Consider the following 27,577-nt stretch of genomic DNA (forward strand, 5'->3'; position numbering starts at 1 on the left):
GTTGCCAGGCAACCTTTCAGAAGGATCCACAGCCAAATGCAGCCACTCGATTGTTAACAAGCAACAGGGCCTTGAAAAAACTCTACCAAAAACTCAAAAGTAAATTAGTTTGATATTGTGGCTCTCACACCATTTTATGGGATTGACTTTCCCTTTAATGGGTCTGTTATTTTTTGCTTTATCTACAACCCTAATCCTTTAGAATGGGCTCTCGGACACTTTCTTTGGCTGTGGAGGAGCAGCTTCGTAGCCTCTGTCTGAAGGACTTTCCATGTGGGCATGGCTGTTGGGTGAGTCCACATTAAGCTTTTTTGGCCATACATCAGATCAGAAAATAGGGCAGACAAACTTGTGTGATTTCACTCAAAGATCCCAAAGTCTCAATGTAATGGAATGGATGGTGCCAGAGCTATAAATACCAATTGTGCAAGTTCTCCCACTTAAAAAGATGAGAGAGACCTGTAATTTTCATCATAGGTACACTTCAACCATGACAGACAAAATGAGAAAAAAAATCCAGAAAATCACATTGTAGGATTTTTAATGAATTTATTTGCAAATTATGGTGGAAAATAAGTATTTGGTCAATAACAAAAGTTTATCTCAATACTTTGTTATATACCCTTTGTTGGCAATGACAGAGGTCATTTGTTTTCTGTAAGTCTTCACAAGGTTTTCACACACTGTTGCTGGTATTTTGGCCCATTCCTCCATGCAGATCTCCTCTAGAGCAGTGATATTTTGGGGCTGTTGCTTGGCAACACGGACTTTCAACTCCCTCCAAAGATTTTCTATTGGGTTGAGATCTGGAGACTGGCGAGGCCACTCCAGGACCTTGAAATGCTTCTTACGAAGCCACTCCTTCGTAGCCCGGGCGGTGTGTTTGGGATCATTGTCATGCTGAAAGACCTGTTTCATCTTCAATGCCCTTGCTGATGGAAGGAGGTTTTCACTCAAAATCTCACGATACATGGCCCCATTCATTCTTTCCTTTACACGGATCAGTCGTCCTGGTCCCTTTGCAGAAAAACAGCCCCAAAGCATGATGTTTCCACACCCATGCTTCACGGTAGGTATAGTGTTCTTTGGATGCAACTCAGCATTCTTTGTCCTCCAAACACGACGAGTTGAGTTTTTACCAAAAAGTTATATTTTGGTATCATCTGACCATATGACATTCTCCCAATCTTCTTCTGGATCATCCAAATGCACTCTAGCAAACTTCAGACGGGCCTGGACATGTACTGGCTTAAGCAGGGGGACACGTCTGGCACTGCAGGATTTGAGTCCCTGGCGGCGTAGTGTGTTACTGATGGTAGGCTTTGTTACTTTGGTCCCAGCTCTCTGCAGGTCATTCACTAGGTCCCCCCGTGTGGTTCTGGGATTTTTGCTCACCATTCTTGTGATCATTTTGACTCCACGCGGTGAGATCTTGCGTGGAGCCCCAGATCGAGGGAGATTATCAGTGGTCTTGTATGTCTTCCATTTCCTAATAATTGCTCCCACAGTTGATTTCTTCAAACCAAGCTGCTTACCTATTGCAGATTCAGTCTTCCCAGCCTGGTGCAGGTCTACAATTTTGTTTCTGGTGTCCTTTGACAGCTCTTTGGTCTTGGCCATAGTGGAGTTTGGAGTGTGACTGTTTGAGGTTGTGGACGGACAGGTGTAATTTATACTGATAACAAGTTCAAACAGGTGCCATTAATACAGGTAACGAGTGGAGTACAGAGGAGCCTCTTATTAAAGAAGAAGTTACAGGTCTGTGAGAGCCAGAAATCTTGCTGTTTGTAGGTGACCAAATACATATTTTCCACCATAATTTGCAAATAAATTCATTAAAAATCCTACAATGTGATTTTCCCTCATGTCTGTCATAGTTGAAGTGTACCTATGATGAAAATTACAGGCCTTTCTCATCTTTTTAAGTGGGAGAACTTGCACAATTGGCTGACTAAATACTTTTTTGCCCCACTGTATATACATAGTACATGGCTCTTGATGGTGCCATCCATCGAGCAAGGTCACCTCTTGGTGGTTTCCTACTCTTTTCATGTACAAGTAGTGGATATGAATGAGGTGGTCCAAAATACCATTGATTAACAGAAGTGGAATGCTTTTTACCTCAACGGCATGTTCCTGTGCTGTTGTGTTTAGAGCAGATCCAGAGGGAGTATCTTTGAGGAGCAGAGTTGGGGCTACAGCGAGCAGGACGAGGGGAGAGAAGGTGCAGCCAAGGAGGAGGAGGAGGCCCTTATGGAGCACTTGACCAGTCCACTGTCCCCATGGCAACATGAGGGGTCATGGAGCCCCCAAGCCCGAACCCTGAGAGAGCTGTCTGTGCGAACACCTGAACTTCTCCATGGCAACTTCATATTCAGCCACTTCAACACCCTACGTATTGTAGACAAGGGTGTGAGTATCTTAGCTGCCTGATAGCCAATGCTCACAAGCCTTGATTCATTTGTTGTGCAATCTTTTGGCTCCAATTTATATTACCAGCCTTTATATACCTGTCCTGCTGAAATAAACAATTCATCCAACATTTTATTTTGTACAGTAATCGGCAATTATAGTAAGACGTGCCATCACTTTGAGCAGGACAGGCACAAGGTTGATTGCATACGAAAACCAATGTCGGATGAATGCATTATTTGATAAGTCCCAGCAGTGTTGTCTCGCATTTTCAGGAAAAGACCAGCTATATAGAGGAAGACCCTCCCCCATATGTTCCTATCTATTTGAATGTGAATTCATACTGTCAGTGAATGGGTCTTTTTGTGTGCATCAGGTCTCCATAGTCGATGATGGCGTGCTCAGGTTCTCCAATCTAAGAGAGTTAGTGCTGAGTGCCAACAAAATTTCTGAACTACAAGCAGAGTACCTGCCCTGCACTTTACAAGTGAGTCACACAACACAGGGAGAGGAGGGGCTGTGGCACATCAACCCATGTCTCATTGAATCCCACCACAGGGACACTCAGAGCGCCATTCGTCTGCACTGAACTATAGTAGGAGGAGTGATTCTGTGGAGTTAGGGTCGAGCCGGGATGTGGACATGAAGCTAGGGTGGGTTAGGGTTAGGGTTGAGCCGGGGTGTGGACATGAAGCTAGGGTGGGTTAGGGTTAGGGTTGAGCCGGGGTGTGTACATGAAGCTAGGGTGGGTTAGGGTTAGGGTTGAGCCGGGGTGTGGAGATGAAGCTAGGGTGGGTTAGGGTTAGGGTTGAGCCAGGATGTGGAGATGAAGCTAGGGTGGGTTAGGGTTAGGGTTGAGTCGGGGTGTGTACATGAAGCTAGGGTGTGTTAGGGTTAGGGTCGAGCCGGGGTGTGGACATGAAGCTAGGGTGGGTTAGGGTTAGGGTTGAGCCAGGATGTGTAGATGAAGCTAGGGTGGGTTAGGGTTGAGCCGGGGTGTGTACATGAAGCTAGGGTGGGTTAGGGTTAGGGCTGAGCCAGGATGTGGAGATGAAGCTAGGGTGGGTTAGGGTTAGGGTTGAGCCGGGGTGTGTACATGAAGCTAGGGTGGGTTAGGGTTAGGGTTGAGCTGGGATGTGGATATGAAGCTAGGGTGGGTTAGGGTTAGGGTTGAGCTGGGATGTGGACATGAAGCTAGGGTGGGTTAGGGTTAGGGTTGAGCCAGGATGTGGAGATGAATCTAGGGTGGGTTAAGGTTAGGGTTGAGCCAGGATGTGGAGATGAAGCTAGGGTGGGTTAAGGTTAGGGTTGAGCTGGGTTGTGGACATGAATCTAGGGTGGGTTAGAGTTAGGGTTGAGCCGGGGTGTGGACATGAAGCTAGGGTGGGTTAGGGTTAGGGTTGAGCCGGGGTGTGGACATGAAGCTAGGGTGTGTTAGGGTTAGGGTTGAGCCGGGGTGTGTACATGAAGCTAGGGTGGGTTAGGGTTAGGGCTGAGCCAGGATGTGGAGATGAAGCTAGGGTGGGTTAGGGTTAGGGTTGAGCCGGGGTGTGTACATGAAGCTAGGGTGGGTTAGGGTTAGGGTTGAGCCGGGATGTGGATATGAAGCTAGGGTGGGTTAGGGTTAGGGTTGAGCTGGGATGTGGAGATGAAGCTAGGGTGGGTTAAGGTTAGGGTTGAGCCAGGATGTGGAGATGAAGCTAGGGTGGGTTAAGGTTAGGGTTGAGCCAGGTTGTGGACATGAATCTAGGGTGGGTTAGAGTTAGGGTTGAGCCGGGGTGTGGACATGAAGCTAGGGTGGGTTAGGGTTAGGGTTGAGCCGGGGTGTGGACATGAAGCTAGGGTGTGTTAGGGTTAGGGTTGAGCCGGGGTGTGGACATGAAGCTAGGGTGGGTTAGGGTTAGGGTTGAGCCAGGATGTGGAGATGAAGCTAGGGTGGGTTAGGGTTAGGGTTGAGCCGGGGTGTGTACATGAAGTTAGGGTGGGTTAGGGTTAGGGTTGAGCCAGGATGTGGAGATGAAGCTAGGGTGGGTTAGGGTTAGGGTTGAGCCGGGGTGTGTACATGAAGCTAGGGTGTGTTAGGGTTAGAGTTGAGCCAGGATGTGGAGATGAAACTAGGGTGGGTTAGGGTTAGGGTTGAGCCGGGTTGTGGACATGAAGCTAGGGTGGGTTAGGGTTAGGGTTGAGCCGGGGTGTGTACATGAAGCTAGGGTCGGTTAGGGTTAGGGTTGAGCCAGGATGTGGAGATTAAGCTAGGGTGGGTTAAGGTTAGGATTGAGCCGGGTTGTGGACATGAATCTAGGGTGGGTTAGAGTTGGGGTTGAGCCGGGGTGTGGACATGAAGCTAGGGTGGGTTAGGGTTAGGGCTGAGCCAGGATGTGGAGATGAAGCTAGGGTGGGTTAGGGTTAGGGTTGAGCCGGGGTGTGTACATGAAGCTAGGGTGGGTTAGGGTTAGGGTTGAGCCGGGATGTGGATATGAAGCTAGGGTGGGTTAGGGTTAGGGTTGAGCTGGGATGTGGAGATGAAGCTAGGGTGGGTTAAGGTTAGGGTTGAGCCAGGATGTGGAGATGAAGCTAGGGTGGGTTAAGGTTAGGGTTGAGCCAGGTTGTGGACATGAATCTAGGGTGGGTTAGAGTTAGGGTTGAGCCGGGGTGTGGACATGAAGCTAGGGTGGGTTAGGGTTAGGGTTGAGCCGGGGTGTGGACATGAAGCTAGGGTGTGTTAGGGTTAGGGTTGAGCCGGGGTGTGGACATGAAGCTAGGGTGGGTTAGGGTTAGGGTTGAGCCAGGATGTGGAGATGAAGCTAGGGTGGGTTAGGGTTAGGGTTGAGCCGGGGTGTGTACATGAAGTTAGGGTGGGTTAGGGTTAGGGTTGAGCCAGGATGTGGAGATGAAGCTAGGGTGGGTTAGGGTTAGAGTTGAGCCAGGATGTGGAGATGAAACTAGGGTGGGTTAGGGTTAGGGTTGAGCCGGGTTGTGGACATGAAGCTAGGGTGGGTTAGGGTTAGGGTTGAGCCGGGGTGTGTACATGAAGCTAGGGTCGGTTAGGGTTAGGGTTGAGCCAGGATGTGGAGATTAAGCTAGGGTGGGTTAAGGTTAGGATTGAGCCGGGTTGTGGACATGAATCTAGGGTGGGTTAGAGTTGGGGTTGAGCCGGGGTGTGGACATGAAGCTAGGGTGGGTTAGGGTTAGGGTCGAGCCGGGATGTGGACATGAAGCTAGGGTGGGTTAGGGTTAGGGTTGAGCCAGGATGTGGACATGAAGCTAGGGTGGGTTAGGGTTAGGGTCGAGCCGGGATGTGGACATGAATCTAGGGTTTGGTCAAATTGATTAGAAAATTCACAGATGTTGGTGTGATGTATCACTAAAAACATTCAAACAAGTAGGCCATATTACTTTTTCTATTATTCATGACATTGGTAGGGTAACTTATAATATCATTGGGATGTTTTATGAACACACGCTGATGCATATAGTGATCGTCTTTGATATCACTGCACAGTCCTTCAATTGCATTGTATGCGTTCGTTTGAAAGGTTTTGGAGCTCTACGCCAACCAGGTTTCCAGCCTTAAAGGTCTTAGCAGCCAGCCTCTACCCTGCCTTCAGCATCTGGGTCTGGGCTGCAACAGGCTGGGTTCCCCCGCAGACATCCAGTACCTCACTGGAACTCTATGGTAAGTGCTCACACACAGGGCAAATGACAAGCAGTACAATTTCAGTACTCATCTGCACTTGCTCACAATCACCAGCAGGTGACAACAGACTCTGGCAATAATAGGAAGTGACATTACATTCCTTAGCAGTCATATGTATAATAATAACTTTCATTGTATAGCGCTTTTCAATTCAAGTAACAACGTTATGCACATCATAAAATAATAAAATAAAAGTTCTAACAAAAGTAACCTTTGCGGGTGAAACGGAGGATCTTAGGAAAGGGGGGTACCTAGTCAGTTGTACAACTGAATGAATTCAACTGAAATGTGTCTTCCACATTTAACCAAACCCCTCTGAATCAGAGAGGTGCGGGGTGCTGCCTTAATCGACATCCACGTCATCGGCGCCCAGGGAACTGCCTTAATCGACATCCACGTCATCGGCGCCCAGGGAACAGTGTGTTAACAGCCTTGCTCAGAATGACAGATTTTTACCTTTTGGTTACTGGCCCAACGCTGTACCCGAAACGTACCTGCCGCCCATCTATTAGGGCCACAACATATTATAGTTACTAAAATACTATTTTCATAAAAATACGAACTAGCTATCATGTATATTTATTTAGTTGCTATACCATCTAGTCCCAATATGAGAAACATACTCTTTTTTTTTACCATGGCTGTTCAGGTTGTTTGATTGGTCAAGTGATAAGTGATGAAAAGGCAGATCCCATACATACAGAGGCAGTTCCACAGCTTCCTCTCACCAGCTGTCAGCTCAGCCCTTGCATGCTGTCTCCCTCTTCAGGCCACAGCTGGTATCTCTGGACCTGAGCTGGTCTGGCTTCCAAGGACAGCGGGCCCTAGTGGATGCCCTGGTCACCCTGCCTTGCCTGAGGACCTTGGTGCTAGAGGGCAACCCCCTTACCTTCACCCCTTCCTACCCGGGCTTCATCCTGGACAGCCTCCCGAGGCTGCTCTACCTGGACGCCACACGGGTTACACCGGATGATCACCATCGCTTTGAAGGCCTGGCCAAGATGAGAGGTTAAGCTATCAATCACCACACTATCACCATTGTCTTACATTATATAGTGTGACTACTACGTCTGCGCTGATCGGTTGAGGGATGAGCGTTGTGTAGTAGTGACTCACACAAGATTGTTATTTTTTTATTTTTTTATTTCACCTTTATTTAACCAGGTAGGCCAGTTGAGAACAAGTTCTCATTTACAACTGCGACCTGGCAGTTGTAAATGATAGTTGATCTGATTGGACATCGGATTCGCCAGGCATGAATCAGCACCCCTTACCTGTTCAATGATGTGGACACATAGTGTATTTTCATATTGAAGGAGCCTGCCTTACAGTGATTCTTGAAAGAGCATTCTACAAACTAAATCGGTTATTATCTTCCTCTTTATCTCAGGCATTTCCCAGCAGTTGCTTGTGTTCTCATCACTCTGTTAGGCCTGTGCATTTCATAATCAATGAGAGCCAAGTATCCTAGCCAAAAAATCAACTAGGTTCATCCTATCACACACAGTGCCTTCAGAAAGTATGCATACCGCTTTACTTATTTGACATTTTGTTGTGTTACAGCCTGAATTCAAAAGAGATTACAGCCTGAGTTTAAATAGATTTTTTTCTCACCCATCTACACACAATAACCCATTATGACAAAGTGAAAACAGGGTTTTAGAAATGTTTGAAAATGAAATAAAGAAATGTCTCATTTACATTAGTATTCACACCCCCGAATCAAGACATGTTAGTCAATACATGTTAGTCTTCTTGGGTAAGTCCCGAAGAGATTTGAACATCTGGATTGTACAATATTCGCACATTATTCTAAAGAAAATTCTTCAAGCTCTGTCAAGTTGGTTGTTGATCATTGCTTGACAGCCATTTTCAAGTCTTGCCATAGAGTTTCAAGCCGATTTAAGTCAAAACTGTAACTAGGCCACTCAGGAACATTCAATATCATCTTGGTAAGCAACTCCAGTGTTTATTTGGCATTGTGTTTTAGGTTATTGTCTTGCTGGAAGGTGAATTTGTCTCCCAGTGTCTGTTGGAAAGCAGACTGAACCAGGTTTTCCTCTAGGATTTTGCCTGTGCTTAGCTCTATTCCGTTTTTTTTTAAGTAAAATAAAAACTCCTTAGTCCTTGCCGATGACAAGCATAGCCATAACATGATGCAGCCACCACTATGCTTGAAAATATGAAGAGTGGTACTCAGTGATCTGTTGGATTGCCCTAGGACATAAAGTTAATTTATTTTGCAGTTTTACTTTTGTGCCTTATAGCAAAACATGTGTTTTGGAATATTTGAATTCTGTACAGGCTTCCTTCTTTTCACTCTATCATTTAGGTTAGTATTGTGGAGTAAATACAAGGTTGTTTATCCATCCTCAGTTTTCTCCTATCACAGCCATTAATGTCTGTAAATGTTTTAAAGTCACCATTGGCCTCATAGTGAAATCTGAGTGGTTTCCTTCCTCTTTGGCAACTGGGTTAGGAAGGACGCCAGTATCTTTGTAGTGACTGGGTGTATTGATACACCACCCAAAGTGTAATGAATAACTTGAAGTTTTAGCCATCTACCAATAGATGCCCTTCTTTGCGAGGCATAGGAAAACCTCCCTGTGTTTGTGGTTGAATCTGTGTTTGATATTCACTGCTTGACTGAGGGACAGTACAGTATGTATGGAGTAGTCAATCAAAAATCATGTTTAACACTATTATTGCACACATAGTGAGTCCATGCAACTTATTATGTGACTTGTTAATCACATGTTTACCCTTAAACTTATTTAGACATGCCATAACAAAGGGGTTGAATACTTATTGATTCAAGACATTTCAGCTTTACATTTTTTATTCATTTGTAAAAATGTGTAAAAACATAATTCCACTTTGACATTATGGGGTATTGTGTGTAAGCTAGTGACACTATTTAAATTGACACTATTTTAAATTCAAGCTGTTAACACAACAAAATGTGGAAAAAGTCAAGGGGTATACAGTTGAAGTCGGAAATTTATATACACCTTAGCCAAATATATTTCAACTCAGTTTTTCCCAATTCCTGACATTCAATCCTAGCAAAAATGATCTGTCTTTGGTCAGTTACCACTTAATTTTAAGAATGTGAAATGTCAGAATAATAGTAGGGAGAATTATTTATTTCAGCTTTTACTTCTTTCATCACATTCCCAGTGGGTCAGAAGTTTACATACACTCAATTAGTATTTGGTAGCATTGCCTTTAAATTGCTTAACTTGGGTCAAACGTTTTGGGTAGCCTTCCACAAGCTTCCCACAATAAGTTGGGTGAATTTTGGCCCATTCCTCCTGACAGAGCTGGTGTAATTGAGTCAGGTTTGTAGGCCTCCTTGCTCGCTTTTTCAGTTCTGCCCACAAATATTCTATGGGATTGAGGTCAGGGATTTGTGATGGCGACTCCAATACCTTGAATTTGTTGTCCTTATGCCATGTTGCCACAACATTGGAAGTATGCTTGGGATCATTGTCCATTTGGAAGACCCACTTGCGTCCAAGCTTTAACTTCCTGACTGATGTCTTGAGATGTTTCTTCAATATATCCACATAATTTCCCGTCCTCATGATGCCATCTATTTTGTGAAGTGCACCAGTCCCTCCTGCAGCAAAGCACCGCCACAACATGATGCTTCCACCCCCGTGCTTCACGTTTGGGATGGTGTTCTTCGGCTTGCAAGCCTCCCCCTTTTTCCTCCAAACAGAACAATGGTCATTATGGCCAAACAGTTCTATTTTTGTTTCATCAGACCAGAGGACATTTCCCCCAAAAGTACGAACTTTGTCCCCATGTGCAGTAGCAAACCGTAGTCTGACTTTTTTTATGGCGGTTTTGGAGGAGTGGCTTCTTCCTTGCTGAGCGGCCTTTCAGATTATGTCGATATAGGACTTGTTTTATTGTGGATATAGATACTTTTGGATATAGATACCTGTTTCCTTCAGCATCTTCACAAGGTCCTTTGCTGTTGTTCTGGGATTGATTAAAACGTTTCGCACCAAAGTACGTTCATCTCTAGGAGACAGAACACGTCTCCTTCCTGAGCGGAATGACAGCTTTGTGGTCCCATGGTGTTTATACTTGCGTACTATTGTTTGTACAGATGAACGTGGTACGTTCAGGCTTTTGGAAATTGCTCCCAAGAATGAACCATACTTGTGGAGGTCTACTTGTGGAGGTCTTGGCTGATTTATTTTTATTTTATTTTATATTTATTTAGATTAAATAAATTAAATAATATGTCTGTAAACAATTGTTGGAAAAATTACTTGTGTCATGCACACAGTAGATGTCCTAACCGAATTGCCAAAACTATAGTTTGTTTAACAAGAAATTTGTGGAGTGGTTGAAAAATGAGATGTAATGACTCCAACCTAAGTGTATGTAAACTTCTGACTTCAACTGTATCTCTGTTTTATGCGTGTGTGTGACGCACTTAAGCGTAGTGGGTGTGGAATCAGGCGCAGGAGGCAGAAAGTACTGAGTAGTGCTTTATTTAGGCACGGGGAAAATTGTGCGAGCCAAAACTCACGGGCGCAACAAACACAATACCCAAAACCAGGACCTAACAAGTCCAGAGGGAAAATCCCAAAATGAAACACGCTACCAACACTCTCCCACACACAAACACAGTGGGGGAAAAATAAGCCCGCACAAAGAGCAGGCGGGACGACCAGCTAAAATATCCCAACTAAATGTAAACAAAAACAGGTGCAACTGATAAGACAAAACAAACAGAAAAGGGAAAAGGGATCGGTCACCTTCGGTAGGAGTCGTGACAGTGTGGGAATACTTTGGAACAGATTTACCAAAATGAAGTCCTGTGGAGCTGATTTGCTGGTGTTTTTACAGTCTTTTATGTCCAACAAGTAAAATAATGAAACTTGGGGGGCCAAATAAAATCACTTGGGGAAATGTATCGGCCTGCTTTTGAAGAGTAAGATGGTTATGTTCCATCCACAGACTGGATAGTGGACCAGGCCATGGCAACAGTGACAGTGCGAAGGATCAGAGGTGTCCCGGACCCACTGCTGACTGTGGATGAGAGTGCCCCTGAGTTCCCTGTGGTCAGCTACAGCTACTTTGTCAACTATGAGTTCCTCAGCCAACCACCCCCTGGCAACAAGGCATGATATCCCATTTTTCTGTTTAGTCATTCAACTTAATTGATTGTCATATTACAATCTAGTTATTGATTGGTCACAGCAGGCTGGCAGTGACACTGCATCCACATCTGATCCAATGACACCCATGGCGGAGAAGATGGATAGGGGCATCGTTGGCATCTATGAGACACCAAAAGAGAACTGTGAGGAGGAAACAACCAACACTCCAATGCCAGACACCACAGCCAGGACAATGGAGAGTTTGGAAACTAACCATTGTTCCATTGATGGTAAACAACTTTCAGTGAAGTATTCATAATCCTTGACTTATTCCACATTTTACAGCCTGAATTCAAAATGAATTAAACATTTTTTTTTTCTCACCCATCTACACACAACCCATAATGACAAAGTGAAAAATATTTTTTGAAATCTTTGCAAATTTGTTGAAAATGAAATACAGAAATAATTAATTTACATAAGTATTCAAACCCTTTTGCAATGACACTCCAAATTGAGCTCGGGTGCATCCAATAGCCTTTGATCATCCTCTAGATGTCACTTCAACTTGATTAGAGTCCACCTGTAGCCAATTCAATTATTTGGACATGATTTATAAAGAAACACACCTGCCTATATAAGGTCCCACAGTTGACAGTGCCTGTCAGAGCAGAAACTATACCATGAAGTCCAAGGAACTGTCCAAAGAGCACAGAGATAGACTTGCGGTCATATATCTGGAGAAGGGTATAAAACAATTTCTAGAGTGTTGACAGTTTCCAAGAACACAGTGATCTCCATCATTAGGAAATTGAAAAAATATGGAACTACCCAGACTCTGCATAGAGCTGGCCTTCCGACCAAACTGAGCAACTGGGCAAGAAGGACCTTGGTAAGGGAGGTGACCAAGAACCCAATGACCATTCTGACAGAACTACAGAGTTCCTTGGCCGAGGTAGGAGAACCTGCCAGAAGGAAATGTCTCTACAACACTTCACCAATCTGGGCTTTATGGGAGAGTGGCTAGATGGAAGCCACTCCTGAGAAAAAGGCACATGATCGCACACCTGGAATTTGCTAAAAGGCATGTGAAAGACTCTCAGATCTTAAGGCAAACGATTCTGTGGTCTGATGAGGCAAAAATTTAACCTTTTGGCCTGAATGCAAAGGGCTATGTCTGGAGAAAACCAGGCACAGCTCATCACCCGACGAACACCATCCCTACAGTGAAGCATGGTGGTGGCAGTATCATGCTATGGGGATGCTTTTCAGTGGCAGGGACTGGTAAGGATAGAAGAAACAACGAATGGAGCCAAATACAGGCAAAGTGTTGATGAGAACCTGCTTCATAGTGCCAACAAATTTAGACTGGGGCAAAGATGTATGTTCCAACAGGACAATGAGCCCAAGCATACAGCCAAAGCAATGCTGTAATTGCTACAGAATAAGAATGTGAAAGTCCTTGAGTGGCCCAGCCAAAACCCAGATGTGAATCCCATTGTAAATCTGTGAAAAGACTTGACGATTGTTGCGCCCTATCTAACGTCACAGAGCTTGAAAAAAATCTCAAAATCCAGATGTGCAAAGCTGATACATACCCAAGATGACTCAAAACTGTAATTGCCGCCAAAGGTGCTTCTACAAAGTATTGACTCAGGGGTATGTATATATGAGATATTTCTGTATTTCATGTTTTCACCGTGTCATTATGGGGTATTGAGTGTGTGTATATGGGTGAAAGAAAAATACAATGGATTAAATATATGTTCAGACTGTAACACAACAAAATGTGTCAAAGTACTTTAACCACCACACAGAAGGCTTCCTGAGCAGAAGGCTTCCCATATTGCAGGTTCTCTTCAATAAATTAAGGTAGTGTGATCATGATTACTTTGGCCAAGTATCAGAGAACACTATGCAGAGTTGTTAAGGACGAAGGAACATTAATTAAAGGGATATTGTCCAGAAATGTTAACTGAATCTTGTTTTCTTACCTTCAGAGGAGTTGTATTTCCTACAATTTTAATACAAGCTTTACAGAAAGCCCTGTGATGTGAAGATAGACTTCCAGTCATTGCGATAATGCTAGTTAGCATGGCTTGCTCAACTACCTTTAAACTGCACGCATAGACACAAAACTACTATCCATGAGTTCATCTGACTCTGGGTAAATAGAAAATTATTACCAAAATCTCACACTATACCTAGATTAATATTTGAGGGACGCAGGGCTGTGCATAGGATGCCTTTTCATTTGATTCCACTAGGTGATTCTTGAAACCTCCATCGCCTGACCTGAGCTTTTACTGATCTCATCCTCTGTCATCTATAAAATCACTCTCTGTCTTTAGTTAGTAACAACTATTTATCTCTCTCTCTCTCTCACTGCCCCCATTTTGCAGTGATAATGAACAGCACACATAAGCTGGCATGGGCAGAGTCCATGGACTATGACCACACAAGTGTGCATAGTGTTGGTGACCTGGGGTCCTTCAAGTCCTTTGTCCTTCGTGGGCTCTGGTTGACTGTGGAGGAGGAGAAGGTACAGAACAAAATAGACACTCCGCCCCATGCAAACAAAGACAGTTCACATACTCCCACACCCACATACTGAGTTCTCTAGATGCATAGATTTATGTTCAGGTTGATGCATGGATGTCTTGTGAGGATTGAGTAATTGTTATCTGACTATTATTTGGCTTTTTTTAGGTCCTCTCATGGCCTGCTCCTTCAGGAGAACAGCCAATAACCAAATCTACAACAGAAAAGAAAGGGGGGAAAGAGGTGATGTTACACAATTTGTATTCTCTCATGGAAGTCACAACCTTTCGCCAGAATTTTGTTTCTGGGTAAACGAGATTACACAATTTAACAGTCCTTATAGTCTGGTGATGGAACAGTTCTCAACCAGGTCATTTTTTCAGAGAGGTTTATAATATCACTTAACAGCTGATAAACGTTTCCTTGTTAGTGGCACCGTATCACATGCCATAACCTGTTTTTCAGCATAGTCATGTCAGGTCATTGCTTCCTCATATACTTTATGTGGCTGTTGCGCGTTTGTGGTTAACACAATGGGAGAGGGAAATTCAATTCCATGACACTCAAACTGGTCGAGTTACAGTACATCACATTTTTGAAATGGTTACAATCACTTACAAGCCATGGTAGTGTGAAAAAATCTTTCAGATACACTATTTAAAAAGCATAACCATTAATCTGACGAGATCACGTCCAGTAAGTCCATTTTTTAAAATTGTTTTTATTTATATTTATTTCACCTTTATTTAACCAGGTAGGCTAGTTAAGAATAAGTTCTCATTTACAACTGCGACCTGGCCAAGATAAAGCAAAGCAGTGAAACACAAACAACAACACAGAGTTACACATGGAATAAACAAACATACAGAATAACACAATAGAGGAAAAAATGTCTATAAACAGTGTGTGCAAATGAGGTAAGATAAGGGAGGTAAAGGCAATAAATAGGCCATAGTGGCAAAATAATTACAATTTAGCAATTAAACACTGGAGTGATAGATGTGCAGAAGATGAATGTGCAAGTAGAGATACTGGGGTGCAAAGGAGCAAAAAAATAAATAACAGTATGGGGATGAGGTAGTTGGATGGGCTATTTACAGATGGGATATGTACAGGTGCAGTGATCTGTGAGATGCTCTGACAGTTGGTGCTTAAAGTTAGTGAGGGAGATATGGGTCTCCAGCTTCAGGGATTTTTGCAATTCGTTTCAGTCATTGGCAGCAGAGAACTGGAAGGAAAGGCTTTGGGGGTGACCAGTGAAATATACCTGCTGGAGCGCGTGCTACGGGTGGGTGTTGCTATGGTGACCAGTGAGCTGAGATAAGGCAGGGCTTTACCTAGCAAAGTCTTATAGATGACCTGGAGCTAGTGGGTTTGGCGACGAATATGTAGCGAGGTCCAGCCAACGAGAGCGTACAGGTCGCAGTGGTTGGTAGTATATGGGGCTTTGGTGACAAAACGGATGGCACTGTGATAGACTACATCCAGTTTGCTGACTAGAGTGTTGGAGGCTATTTTGTAAATTACATCGCCAAAGTCAAGGATCAGTAGAATAGTCAGTTTTACCAGGGTATGTTTGGCAGCATGAGTGAAGGATGCTTTGTTGTGAAATAGGAAGACAATTCTAGATGTAGTTTTGGATTGGAGATGCTTAATGTGAGTCTGGAAGGAGAGTTTACAGTCTAACCAGACACCTAGGTATTTGTAGTTGTCCACATATTCTAAGTCAGAACCGTCCAGAGTAGTGATGCTGGACGGGCGGGCAAAAAAATAGTCGGCCCGAGAATTGAACCCTGTGGCACCCCCATAGAGACTGCCAGTGGTCCGGACAACAGGCCCTCCGATTTAACACACTGAACTCTGTCTGAGAAGTAGTTGGTGAACCAGGCGAGGCAGTCATTTGAGAAACCAAGGCTTTTGAGTCTGCCGATAAGAATGTGGTGATTGACAGAGTCTATGGCGGTTATGATATCGTTTAGGACCTTGAGGGTGGGTGAGGTGCACCCATGACCAGCTCGGAAACCAGATTGCATAGCGGAGAAGGTACGGTGGGATTCGAAATGGTCGGTGATCTGTTTGTTAACTGGCTTTCAAAGACCTTAGAAAGGCAGGGTAGGATAGATAAAGGTCTGTAGCAGTTTGGGTCTAGAGTGTCTCCCCCTTTGAAGAGGGGGATGACTGCGGCAGCTTTACAATCTTTGGGGATCTCAGACGGTACGAAAGAGAGGTTGAACAGCCTAGTAATAAGGGTTGCAACAATTTCGGCTGATAATTTTAGGAAGAGAGGGTCCAGATTGTCTAGCCCAGCTGATTTGTAGGGTCCAGATTTTGCAGCTCTTTCAGAACATCAGCTATCTGGATTTGGGTTAAGAAGAAATGGGGAGGCTTGGGCAAGTTGCTGTGGGGTGTGCAGAGCTGTTGACCAGGGTAGGTGTAGCCAGGTGGAAAACATGGCCAGCCATAGAAAAATGCTTATTGAAATTCTCAATTATTGTGGATTTATCGGTGGTGACAGTGTTTCCTAGCCTCAATGCAGTGGGCAGCTGGGAGGAGGTGCTCTTATTCTCCATAGACTATACAGTGTCCCAGAACTTTTTGGAGTTTGTGCTGCAGGTTGCAAATTTCTGTTTGCAAAAGCTAGCCTTTGCTTTCCTAACTGCCTGTATATAATGGTTCCTAACTTCCCTGAAAAGTTGAATATCGCGGGGGCTATTTGATGCTAATGCCGTATACCACAGGATGTTTTTGTGCTGGTCAAGGGCAGTCAGGTCTAGAGTGAACCACGGGCTATATCTGTAATGGGCTATATCTGTTGTTACAAATATCTATATTTGTGACAACGTAATCTACCATTTCAGTAATCAGATGATTTTTCTCTGCCTTTTTACAGTATGTAGTAATCCAACACATGATATGTCTAATGGAAACCTTTTATGAACGCATTTATGGTAACAGATACGACTAGCACAAAATAAGTATTATTTTGTCTGTTGGACAGTGTGCGCGACCACCAAGCAACACTTGTTCCAACCAAAAATCAAAAGACAAGAAGAAGAAGAAAGACTCAATAATGGACCTGGTCCAGGACACTCCCATCAGAAGAACCCTGGGCTCGATCCATGTGCCACTACAGGACCTGGTGTCTGGTGATCAGAGAGTTGATGCCCTGTGCAACCTTGGGGTACTGCTCACAGAGCAAAGCACCAGGGCCATGCCACCCCGAGACAAGGTACTCTGTAGCTTGTGACTCTCCTCTTTCTCTGCAAGCAAAGTACAACTATCAAAGTGAAAATATGTGCCAAAGTTGACACCAGAGGCCCTTTGCTCTATATTATCTATGTTAAAGTATTGGGGAAATTCCACAGTACTGGAATTATGCTGAGACTTATTTTTCACTTTAAACAAAAAAAACATAGAACAAAGACTACTTTGAACAATTTTCACAGTAAATAAATGAAACATGTAGGTCTACTGGAGAAACTGTGCAGATGCAAAGTATGGTAACAAAATTACGGTAAAATCTCCTTCAGTTTTATTCTGTTACCAAACATTGTATCTGCAGAGTTCTTCCTGTAAATGTATTTTTGTTACATTTTCTGTGGAAATTATTAAAAGTAAACCTTAGTACACAGAATTCTATGGTGTGTTAAACTTTGAAATCAATGGTTTTGATTTGGTATACATTTTAAAGAGAAAAATCTGAGTCTGTGTTAAAAAGAAACATAACAATGGAATGAAGCATGAAATTGCCCATTGTCATTTGTAAATGATCTATAACAGATCTTGACAGAAATAAACAATTGTGGTCAAGGCAAATAAAGAGTCATGAATCTCTTCTAGTCAATAGAGATAGGCCTATACAGTGCATTCGGAAAGTATTCAGACCCCTTCACCGTTTCCACATTTTGTTACGTTACAGCCATATTCTAAAATGGATTAAATGGGTTTTTCCCCTACACTCAATACCCCAGAAAGACAAAGCAAAAACAGGTTTTTAGAAAGTTGTGCAAATGTATAAAGAACAGAAATACCTTATTTACATAAGTAGTCAGACCCTTTGCTATGAGACACGAACTTGAGCTCAGGTACATCCTGTTTCCATTGATCATCCTTGAGATGTTTCTACAACTTGGAGTCCACCTGTGGTAAATTAAATTGATTGGACATGATTTGGAAAGGCACACACCTGTCTATATAAGGTCCCACAGTTGACAGTGCATGTTAGAGCAAAAACCAAGCCATGAGGTCAAAGGAACTGTCCAAAGAGCGCCGAGACAGGATTGTGGTCTTATATCTGGAGAAGGGTATAAAACAATTTCTAGAGTGTTGAAAGTTTCCAAGAACACAGTGGTCTCTATCATTAGGAAATTGAAAAAATATGGAACTACGCTCACTCTGCCTAGAGCTGGCCTTCCGACCAAACTGAGCACAGTTTGGTCGCAACTGTGGGTTGACATGCACAGTCAACCCACAGTTGACAGTGCATGTCAGAGCCTGGCTAAAACCATCCCTACGGTGAAGCGTGGTGGTAGCATCATGCTGTGTGGATGTTTTTCAGCGGCAGGGACCGGGAGACTAGTCAGGATTGAGGGAAAGATGAATGGAGCAATGTACAGAGAGATCCTTGATGAAAACCTGCTCCAGAGCGCAGGTTCACCTTCCAACAGGGTTGTACCCTAAGCACACAGCCAAGACAACGCAGGAGTGGCTTTGGGACAAATCTCAATGTCCTTGAGTGGCCCAGCCAGAGCCCGGTCTTGAACCCGATTGAACATCTCTGGAGAGACCTGAAAATAGCTGTGCAGCAATGCTCCCCATCCAACCTGACAGAACTTGAGAGGATCTGCAAAGAAGAATGGGAAAAACTCCCCAAATATAGGTGCCAAGCTTGTAGCATCATACCCAAGAAGACTCAAAGTTGTAATCGCTGCCAAAGGTGCTTCAACAAAGTACTGAGTAAAGGTTCTGAATACTTATGTAAATGTCATATTTCAGTAAAAAATGTTATACATTTGCAAACATTTCTAAACACCTGTTTTTACTTTGTCATTACGGGGTATTTTGTGTAGATTGATGAAGGAAAAAAACCTCTTAAATCCATTTTAGAATAAGTAGTAGCGTAACAAAATGTGGAAAAGTCAAGAAGGTCTGAATACTTTCCGAATGCACTGTACATGTCTGACATGCTTTGTAATTTTCTGCAGGACCCAAGTAAGAAAGCCAAACATGACAAGAAGAAGGAGGACAAGACAACTAAGTCAAGTGCTGACAGTGCAGGGGGGCAGAAGAATGTTGCACCACCCTCTAAAAGTGAGCAAAAATACATAGCAACTGTGTAGGCGTTGATCTGTTCTTAGGCCAGTTTTACCTGGATGAAAAATAGAATCCCTTAGCCTTGCTAGTTTCTAGAGAATAATATATTTGTGCAAGGGACACAGTGTACGGGAAAAAATGTACAATTCCATGTAAAATGGTAGCAAATAAGTTGTTCATAAGATTAAATATTTCCCTTCATACTTATAGGTAAGGGAAAAGGATGGAAGGAAAGCCAGGCAGATTTCCGCATGGACGACAACTCTGCTCCCAGTCCAAACCAGTTCGAGTCAATGACTGTGGAGTTCACTGTGCATCTGGATAAATGGCATTCAGCCTCTGAAGCTCATCACCTAGCTCACCCATGATGAGCCATCAGCCTAGCTATTTGTATGAAGAAAAACAAAAAGTTGTCATGACAAATTTCGGGATTAAAACCAATTACGAACTCAAATTGGTCAAGTTTATGATAATACAATGCACCCTTTTTGTCCCTCATGTTCCTAGTAGCTATATCAAAATATTGGGAAATTCAATTTTCAAAAGTTCATGGATCTAATAGCAGGAACTGGAGATAGTCTACAAAAGTCACAAGGAATGAAGAATATCCAAATGACAAAACGCAAGGCACGCCCTTCAAGGTTATAGGATCAATCGGTGACAATACATGTAATGCAACTTCTCTTCAGGACAGCGAGGTAACTTGAATTTAGTAACCATAGTCGAGTCAATTCGCAACGATTCTCTAGACGAATAGCATAACTTCTTAAAAACGCGGATATGGTAGTATTTGTAAAGAATTATAACTGGATCAAGCAAATTATTAACGGGAGTATTTCAGCAACAGGTGCTCAAACATTGATTGTGCATCCTTCCCGCTAAGGATTGTATGGTGGTAAATGTCGAACAGCACTTCAGTTCTCCCCGAAACTCACTTCCTAAGTAGGCTACAACTATTTTGATGGTCTCTTCGTGTTTGTTTTTAATATCAAGTAAGTTAATTAGTGTTGTATTGAAACTCTTTTTTTAATGGCTAAGAATAAAAATGTTTGAATAAGCGCATAAAAAATGAAAACAAACCAAATATCTTGGGCTTGATAGGATAAATGATCAATTAATTAGTTAATCAATCACGCATTATATTGTATTTCCTTGTTTTATAATAAGTAAATACAGTCTAGTTTAAAATAACTAGTGTAACTAGTATATAATTGACAAATAGTTTTGTGGTGTAGCCTAAACTATTATCAACTATTATCATAAAGTTCTTTAGGCTACACCTGAGTGCTGGAACATTATTGAGGTGTTTCAGTTTCTGTTTATTAAACACACAAACCATCTTGCTCTTAAAGAAAATCAGAATTAAACTAAACTTAAATTGTAACTAAATCAAGTGAGTTTTGGACCATGTTTCTTTTTTATAGGCCTATGGGAATCACAGGAGGTTGGTGGCACCTTAATTGGGAGGACGGGCTTGTGCTAATGGCTGGAATAGAATAGCTGGAATGGTTTCAAATACCATTCCATTTACTCCATTCCAGCTATTATTATGAGCAGTCCTCCCCTCTGCAGCCTCCACTGGTGGGAATTGCATTCAAGCACCCTGTTATTGCCTTACGAAATAAGCAACACAATCTCACATTCAATTCGTGCAAATATGTACAAAAAGTAATTCAGCAGATTTCGTGCATTTTTGTGTGAAAATACACACATTTTTGTGCGACTTAATTCGTAGGAAAAGACACACTTTTGTGTGACTTCATTTATAGTTTGCCCCCCCCAAAAAATACCTTTTTGGGGGCAAACTTCCAAGCAATCTTTTTAAAGTTATTAGAGCAATGCATTTTGGTAAATGTTCTTTTACGCAGCCTTTGTATGTGTCCCACATAAAACAAACGTGTTAACAACCCAATATTGTTCATCAACCAGGGCCGACATATGCAGCTCTTAACAAATGCAGTCTCAGCTAAAGCGGGAACATTGCCTTTAAATTTAAATTACGATGTAAAGCTGAACTTCTGTGATGCGAATTAATACCTCTAATACATGTCTAGACAGCCACTTGTTAAGCATAGCCTAGCTCTAATGTTGCGTTCATAACCAAGTGGGAAATTCTTCTATCATCTAACCTCTCTCACACTTTGACCTCTGACATCATCCACTAAGGGAATTACCTTGATAACAGCATTTTTGGCAGTTAAATTAAAAAACAAAACATTATTTATAAAAAAATATTTAAGAATATGGCTTTTGAACACTATGATTTGTTTACAAGCATAATAGCTGTAATTGTAGTTTATGGTTGACACAGCTTGTGGACAATTAGCATCCAACTGGTATTTCCAACATCACAACTGGTAATTACCACCTTTCCACTTAATTATGGATGCAGCATTACATATTCCACAAACATGGTTTATTATTCTGTGGTGGAGAAAGCCCCATAAGTAGACTGGGCACCAGTCTGTTTGTGTCATCATGCCACTCCTTGTCATGGCAAACAGCTGACATGATAGCACAAACATACTGTATCTGGGACCAGGCTACCGCAGAGACACAATTATGTGTGACCTGCATACTTTTGGTATGAGACAATATAAGTTTGCCACTTGTAGTCTATTGTAGGCCTACTACATATACCAGTAGATACAGTACATACTGAATGACCGCAGTAATTCCGGAGTAATACCAAACTTTGCATCTGCACTGTTCTTCAAGAAAAGGTGTTTTTGTAAAGTTCTCAGTGGAAATTGTTATAAGTAGTCCTTGTGCATAGAGTTGTATGGTTTGCTTAACTTTGCAATAATTTGTTTGACTTACATTTTAAAGTGACATTTTTTTGTCTTAGTGTCACTCTGTTACAGTGGAATTGCCCATAGGCTACCAGTGCCAATTCTGTCTGCTTGTTGCTAAAACGTATTGTGCTTGCAATTATTTTCAGAACCATGAGGATCCTCTTCAGAAACCTACGCCTCAGTAGATGGTCCATTGTCATTGGGACTGCGTTGGTGTCATTGATTGGTGTCATCTTTATGACGATGGACGTCAATGTCTCACTAACATATAGGGGAGAGCTCAGAGTGTGGCGTAAGAACCACACAGGTTGGCATTGGAACACCTCTGCCTCCACCACACCACTGCTGTCACAGCCTACTGTGGATGTTTTCAAGTGCTCCCTCAATGACAGCATGCAGAATATTCCGTCCTCTGTCCCACCTGCCCACCGTAACTTCCTCATGTATAAACACTGCAGGACATTCCCCCGCCTGCTGTCTCCAACACCCTGTGAGAATGACCTTTTTCTCCTGCTGGCCATTAAGTCCACAGCCATCCAGGTGGATCGCAGGATTGCGCTCCGGAGCACTTGGGGGAAGAGGGGATATGTTCAGGGTAAAAGGGTGAAACTGTTGTTCTTAGTAGGTAAGTCGTTAGACAGAATACAGGGATTCCTGCTGCAGCAGCTACTGGAGTGGGAGAGCAGGCAGTTTGGAGACATCCTGCAATGGGATTTTGAGGACAGTTTTTTCAACCTGACCCTGAAGGAGGTCCACTTCCTGAACTGGTTCACCTTGGAGTGCCAGTGGGCCCACTTTGTGTTCAAAGGGGACGATGACGTTTTTGTTCACACAAGCAATCTGGTTGAATATGTTAAAGGCCACAAGCCCTCTGAGCAACTCTTCGCTGGTGACATAATTTCAAGAGCCTATCCAATCCGGCACAACCAATGGAAGTACTTCATACCAGAGGAGATGTACCCCAACAAGCCATATCCTCCATACGCTGGCGGTGGGGGCTACCTGATGTCACGTCAGACTGTGCTGAGCCTGGGAATAGCAGTGTCCAGCACTGACCTCTTCCCCATTGATGATGTCTTTGTGGGCATGTGCCTGCAGAAGATTAATGTGACGCTGACACACCACTCTGGCTTCAGAACCTTTGGGTTCCATCAGGTGGTGTCACATTTCAACCCCTGCATTTACAGGGAGATCATGCTGGTGCACAAACTGAATCCCACCGAGATGTGGACCATGTGGTCTCTACTGCAGGACACAAAGCTGAAGTGCTTTAGATTAAGGATATGAGGCATCAGGTGTTGTGTGTATCTTGCTGTACTTGTCTGTCTCACTACTGTAAAATAAGCAGTCCTTTCATAGAGAAATTATTCTTATAAATGGTCAAAAATAGCTTATTTTCCTTCATCGATATTTATATTTGAAGTATTCTGACATATTGGCTTTACTGTGTATTCAGTTCAGCAAAGATGGTGTACGAGCTCTACGGAGATTTGATACTTTTGACAAGGAAGTTTGTAGAATGTTTCTTGGGTTCTAGGAAGGTCGAACAGAAACTTTAAAAACAGGTCTAGTGGGTTACAGAGGTACTGATGGGTAACAAACAGGTCTAGTGTGCTGTGGGGGGAGGGGAGCTGTGGTGTACAATTATTATAAACAATCAATTGTTTGAGGGAGCAGTGATGAACTTGTCTACTATAGCTGAAATCTGTGGATTGTAAATGTAGATTTAAATGTGATGTCATAATGCTTTCTGAAACATGTGGTCCAGGGTTTTGTCAGTTTCTATTCAGGTGAACTCTATTGCATAGCGGGGCCAGTACTTTCTTATGATGAAGTAGATTGTGTAAAGAAAATATAAGAGAACAAAATTAAAAGAAATACTGTAATATGAAATGTGTTTGAAGGGTAATTTCATGTGAGCTCCTGCAAATGTTTTGAGACACAATCCTTATAAAATGTATCCATAAATTTCATTCATTTTTTGTACAGATATTCAACATTTAAAAAGTTAGGTACAAAAATGCATGAGCATTATACCATCTCTTTAAAATACTGTATCCTCTTAAATTATAATTGAATTACGCAATGTTCTTGGAAAGGCCATTTTAAAAAAGAACCAAGGATTTTAAGATAGGAGATAAATAAATTGTGTGCAGTTCTTTAGGTTTGTTTAGCAGTTTCAACCTTGACCAAGATCCCACTGTCCTATGAGCCCGAGGTCAGGTGTTTTTTTACTGAAAGTCAACCAGTGTTGGGTTTCACTGTTCCAACACTTCCAGTCAGCAGGAGCCAGCTATATCCCTCTGCATACCTTTCCACCACACAACTATCACACCGACAGATTGACAAGGCAACATTTTTTTAAAATTGTGTCCAATCGTAAGAAAGAACTATAGCCTCTCAACTTTGCACTCTGAAGAGGCATGTAAATTTGTGCACCTCACCACTTCCTTGTGGGTGGCACCTGTTTTCCAGCAGTCATGCAAAATGTGATAGAATGTATGGTACGTGGTTGAAAAGGTGACTGTTGTCTGTTTGTATACCGAACAAAAATCTAAACGCAACATGTAAGAATTTAATTGATTTTACTGAGTTACAGCTCATATAAGGAAATAAGTCAATTTAAATAAATTCACTAGGCCCTAATCTATGGATTTCACATGACTGGGAATACAGATATGAATCTGTTGGTCACATATACCTTTAAAAAAAAGGTAGGGGTGTGGATCAGAAAACCAGTCAGTATCTGGTGTGACCATTTGCCTCATGCAGCGTGTCATATCTCCTTTGCATAGAGTTTATCAGGCTTTAGATTGTGGCCTGTGGAATATTGTTCCACTCCTCTTCAATGGCTGTGTGAAGTTGGTGGATATTAGCGGGAACTGGAACACTCTGTTGTACACATCGAGCCAGAGCATCCCAAACATGCTCAATGGATGACATGTCTGGTGAGTATGCAGGCCATGGAAGAACTGGGACATTTTTCAGCTACCAGGAATTGTGTACAGATCCTTGCGACATGGGGCCGTGCATTATCGTGCTCACCCACACAACGCCATACACGTGGTCTGCGGTTGTGAGGCCGGTTGGACATACTGCCAAATTCTCTAAAACAATGTTGGAGGTGGAATTTTTATTCTTGAACTTATTTAGGCTTGCCATAAGAAAAGGTTTGAATCCTTATTGACTAAAGACATTTCAGATTTTCATTTTTTATTCATTTGTAAACATTTCTGAAAACATAATTCCACTTTGACATTACGAGGTATTGAGTGTAGATCAGTGACACAAAATCGAAATGTTATCAATTTTAAATTCAGGCTTGTTACACAAGTGGAAAACAAGTATTTCCAATGTCACAACTGGTAATTACCACCATTCCACTTGGTTATGAATGGAGAATTACATTCTCCACAAACATGGTTCATTATTCTGTGGTGGAGAAAGCCCCATAAGTAGACTGGGCACCAGTCTGTTTGTGTCATCATGCCACTCCTTGTCATGGCAAACAGCTGACATGATAGCACAAACATACTGTATCTGGGACCAGGCTACCGCAGAGACACAATTATGTGTGACCTGCATACTTTTGGTATGAGACAATATAAGTTTGCCACTTGTAGTCTATTGTAGGCCTACTACATATACCAGTAGATACAGTACATACTGAATGACCGCAGTAATTCCGGAGTAATACCAAACTTTGCATCTGCACTGTTCTTCAAGAAAAGGTGTTTTTGTAAAGTTCTCAGTGGAAATTGTTATAAGTAGTCCTTGTGCATAGAGTTGTATGGTTTGCTTAACTTTGCAATAATTTGTTTGACTTACATTTTAAAGTGACATTTTTTTGTCTTAGTGTCACTCTGTTACAGTGGAATTGCCCATAGGCTACCAGTGCCAATTCTGTCTGCTTGTTGCTAAAACGTATTGTGCTTGCAATTATTTTCAGAACCATGAGGATCCTCTTCAGAAACCTACGCCTCAGTAGATGGTCCATTGTCATTGGGACTGCGTTGGTGTCATTGATTGGTGTCATCTTTATGACGATGGACGTCAATGTCTCACTAACATATAGGGGAGAGCTCAGAGTGTGGCGTAAGAACCACACAGGTTGGCATTGGAACACCTCTGCCTCCACCACACCACTGCTGTCACAGCCTACTGTGGATGTTTTCAAGTGCTCCCTCAATGACAGCATGCAGAATATTCCGTCCTCTGTCCCACCTGCCCACCGTAACTTCCTCATGTATAAACACTGCAGGACATTCCCCCGCCTGCTGTCTCCAACACCCTGTGAGAATGACCTTTTTCTCCTGCTGGCCATTAAGTCCACAGCCATCCAGGTGGATCGCAGGATTGCGCTCCGGAGCACTTGGGGGAAGAGGGGATATGTTCAGGGTAAAAGGGTGAAACTGTTGTTCTTAGTAGGTAAGTCGTTAGACAGAATACAGGGATTCCTGCTGCAGCAGCTACTGGAGTGGGAGAGCAGGCAGTTTGGAGACATCCTGCAATGGGATTTTGAGGACAGTTTTTTCAACCTGACCCTGAAGGAGGTCCACTTCCTGAACTGGTTCACCTTGGAGTGCCAGTGGGCCCACTTTGTGTTCAAAGGGGACGATGACGTTTTTGTTCACACAAGCAATCTGGTTGAATATGTTAAAGGCCACAAGCCCTCTGAGCAACTCTTCGCTGGTGACATAATTTCAAGAGCCTATCCAATCCGGCACAACCAATGGAAGTACTTCATACCAGAGGAGATGTACCCCAACAAGCCATATCCTCCATACGCTGGCGGTGGGGGCTACCTGATGTCACGTCAGACTGTGCTGAGCCTGGGAATAGCAGTGTCCAGCACTGACCTCTTCCCCATTGATGATGTCTTTGTGGGCATGTGCCTGCAGAAGATTAATGTGACGCTGACACACCACTCTGGCTTCAGAACCTTTGGGTTCCATCAGGTGGTGTCACATTTCAACCCCTGCATTTACAGGGAGATCATGCTGGTGCACAAACTGAATCCCACCGAGATGTGGACCATGTGGTCTCTACTGCAGGACACAAAGCTGAAGTGCTTTAGATTAAGGATATGAGGCATCAGGTGTTGTGTGTATCTTGCTGTACTTGTCTGTCTCACTACTGTAAAATAAGCAGTCCTTTCATAGAGAAATTATTCTTATAAATGGTCAAAAATAGCTTATTTTCCTTCATCGATATTTATATTTGAAGTATTCTGACATATTGGCTTTACTGTGTATTCAGTTCAGCAAAGATGGTGTACGAGCTCTACGGAGATGTGATACTTTTGACAAGGAAGTTTGTAGAATGTTTCTTGGGTTCTAGGAAGGTCGAACAGAAACTTTAAAAACAGGTCTAGTGGGTTACAGAGGTACTGATGGGTAACAAACAGGTCTAGTGTGCTGTGGGGGGAGGGGAGCTGTGGTGTACAATTATTATAAACAATCAATTGTTTGAGGGAGCAGTGATGAACTTGTCTACTATAGCTGAAATCTGTGGATTGTAAATGTAGATTTAAATGTGATGTCATAATGCTTTCTGAAACATGTGGTCCAGGGTTTTGTCAGTTTCTATTCAGGTGAACTCTATTGCATAGCGGGGCCAGTACTTTCTTATGATGAAGTAGATTGTGTAAAGAAAATATAAGAGAACAAAATTAAAAGAAATACTGTAATATGAAA

General features: G+C 42.8%; 3 protein-coding genes across 7 annotated transcripts; all 3 read left to right on the forward strand.

The window, feature by feature from the left end:
- Nucleotides 1-19,540, forward strand: LOC110536059 (leucine-rich repeat-containing protein 43). Of its 4 annotated transcripts, none has more exons than XM_036935901.2 (12): nucleotides 1-290; nucleotides 2,155-2,412; nucleotides 2,789-2,899; nucleotides 5,949-6,088; nucleotides 6,879-7,117; nucleotides 11,090-11,253; nucleotides 11,333-11,522; nucleotides 13,635-13,774; nucleotides 13,942-14,016; nucleotides 16,772-17,002; nucleotides 18,978-19,083; nucleotides 19,297-19,540. In XM_036935901.2, exons 1-12 carry the CDS (start codon nucleotides 204-206, stop codon nucleotides 19,452-19,454), a joined length of 1,899 nt encoding a protein of 632 aa, XP_036791796.1. In that variant the 5' UTR covers nucleotides 1-203; the 3' UTR covers nucleotides 19,455-19,540. The 4 variants fall into 4 exon arrangements, with proteins under 4 accessions (XP_036791796.1, XP_036791797.1, XP_090046803.1 ...); XM_036935902.2 differs by having other exon boundaries at nucleotides 11,336-11,522; XM_090190677.1 differs by having other exon boundaries at nucleotides 11-290; nucleotides 2,160-2,412; nucleotides 11,336-11,522.
- On the forward strand, nucleotides 19,466-23,774 carry LOC118936378 (N-acetyllactosaminide beta-1,3-N-acetylglucosaminyltransferase 4-like). 2 transcript variants are annotated; one of them, XM_090190678.1, is made up of 2 exons: nucleotides 19,466-19,784; nucleotides 22,028-23,774. In XM_090190678.1, exons 1-2 carry the CDS (start codon nucleotides 19,759-19,761, stop codon nucleotides 23,166-23,168), a joined length of 1,167 nt encoding a protein of 388 aa, XP_090046804.1. In that variant the 5' UTR covers nucleotides 19,466-19,758; the 3' UTR covers nucleotides 23,169-23,774. The 2 variants fall into 2 exon arrangements, with proteins under 2 accessions (XP_090046804.1, XP_090046805.1); XM_090190679.1 differs by having other exon boundaries at nucleotides 19,725-20,078.
- Nucleotides 23,775-24,631: 857 nt separating this feature from the next.
- On the forward strand, nucleotides 24,632-27,577 carry LOC110535072 (N-acetyllactosaminide beta-1,3-N-acetylglucosaminyltransferase 4-like). Its single transcript, XM_090190680.1, has one exon. It carries the CDS (start codon nucleotides 25,835-25,837, stop codon nucleotides 26,969-26,971), a length of 1,137 nt encoding a protein of 378 aa, XP_090046806.1. The 5' UTR covers nucleotides 24,632-25,834; the 3' UTR covers nucleotides 26,972-27,577.

Source organism: Oncorhynchus mykiss, chromosome 11, assembly GCF_057628025.1.
Source record: "Oncorhynchus mykiss isolate SJ-2025 chromosome 11, ASM5762802v1, whole genome shotgun sequence".
Lineage (NCBI taxonomy): Eukaryota > Metazoa > Chordata > Actinopteri > Salmoniformes > Salmonidae > Oncorhynchus > Oncorhynchus mykiss.

What these genes read in the sequence shown, in the direction of transcription:
- LOC110536059 (XM_036935901.2), top strand. Translation starts at nt 204, where the DNA reads ATGGGCTCTCGGACACTTTCTTTGGCTGTGGAGGAGCAGCTTCGTAGC. An exon ending in CATGTGGGCATGGCTGTTGG is followed by an intron (nt 291 to 2,154) that starts GTGAGTCCACAT and finishes TGTTGTGTTTAG; the next exon opens with AGCAGATCCAGAGGGAGTAT. An exon ending in AAAAGAAAGGGGGGAAAGAG is followed by an intron (nt 14,017 to 16,771) that starts GTGATGTTACAC and finishes TCTGTTGGACAG; the next exon opens with TGTGCGCGACCACCAAGCAA.
- LOC118936378 (XM_090190678.1), top strand. Translation starts at nt 19,759, where the DNA reads ATGCAACTTCTCTTCAGGACAGCGAG. An exon ending in CTTCTCTTCAGGACAGCGAG is followed by an intron (nt 19,785 to 22,027) that starts GTAACTTGAATT and finishes AATTATTTTCAG; the next exon opens with AACCATGAGGATCCTCTTCA.
- LOC110535072 (XM_090190680.1), top strand. Translation starts at nt 25,835, where the DNA reads ATGAGGATCCTCTTCAGAAACCTACGCCTCAGTAGATGGTCCATTGTC.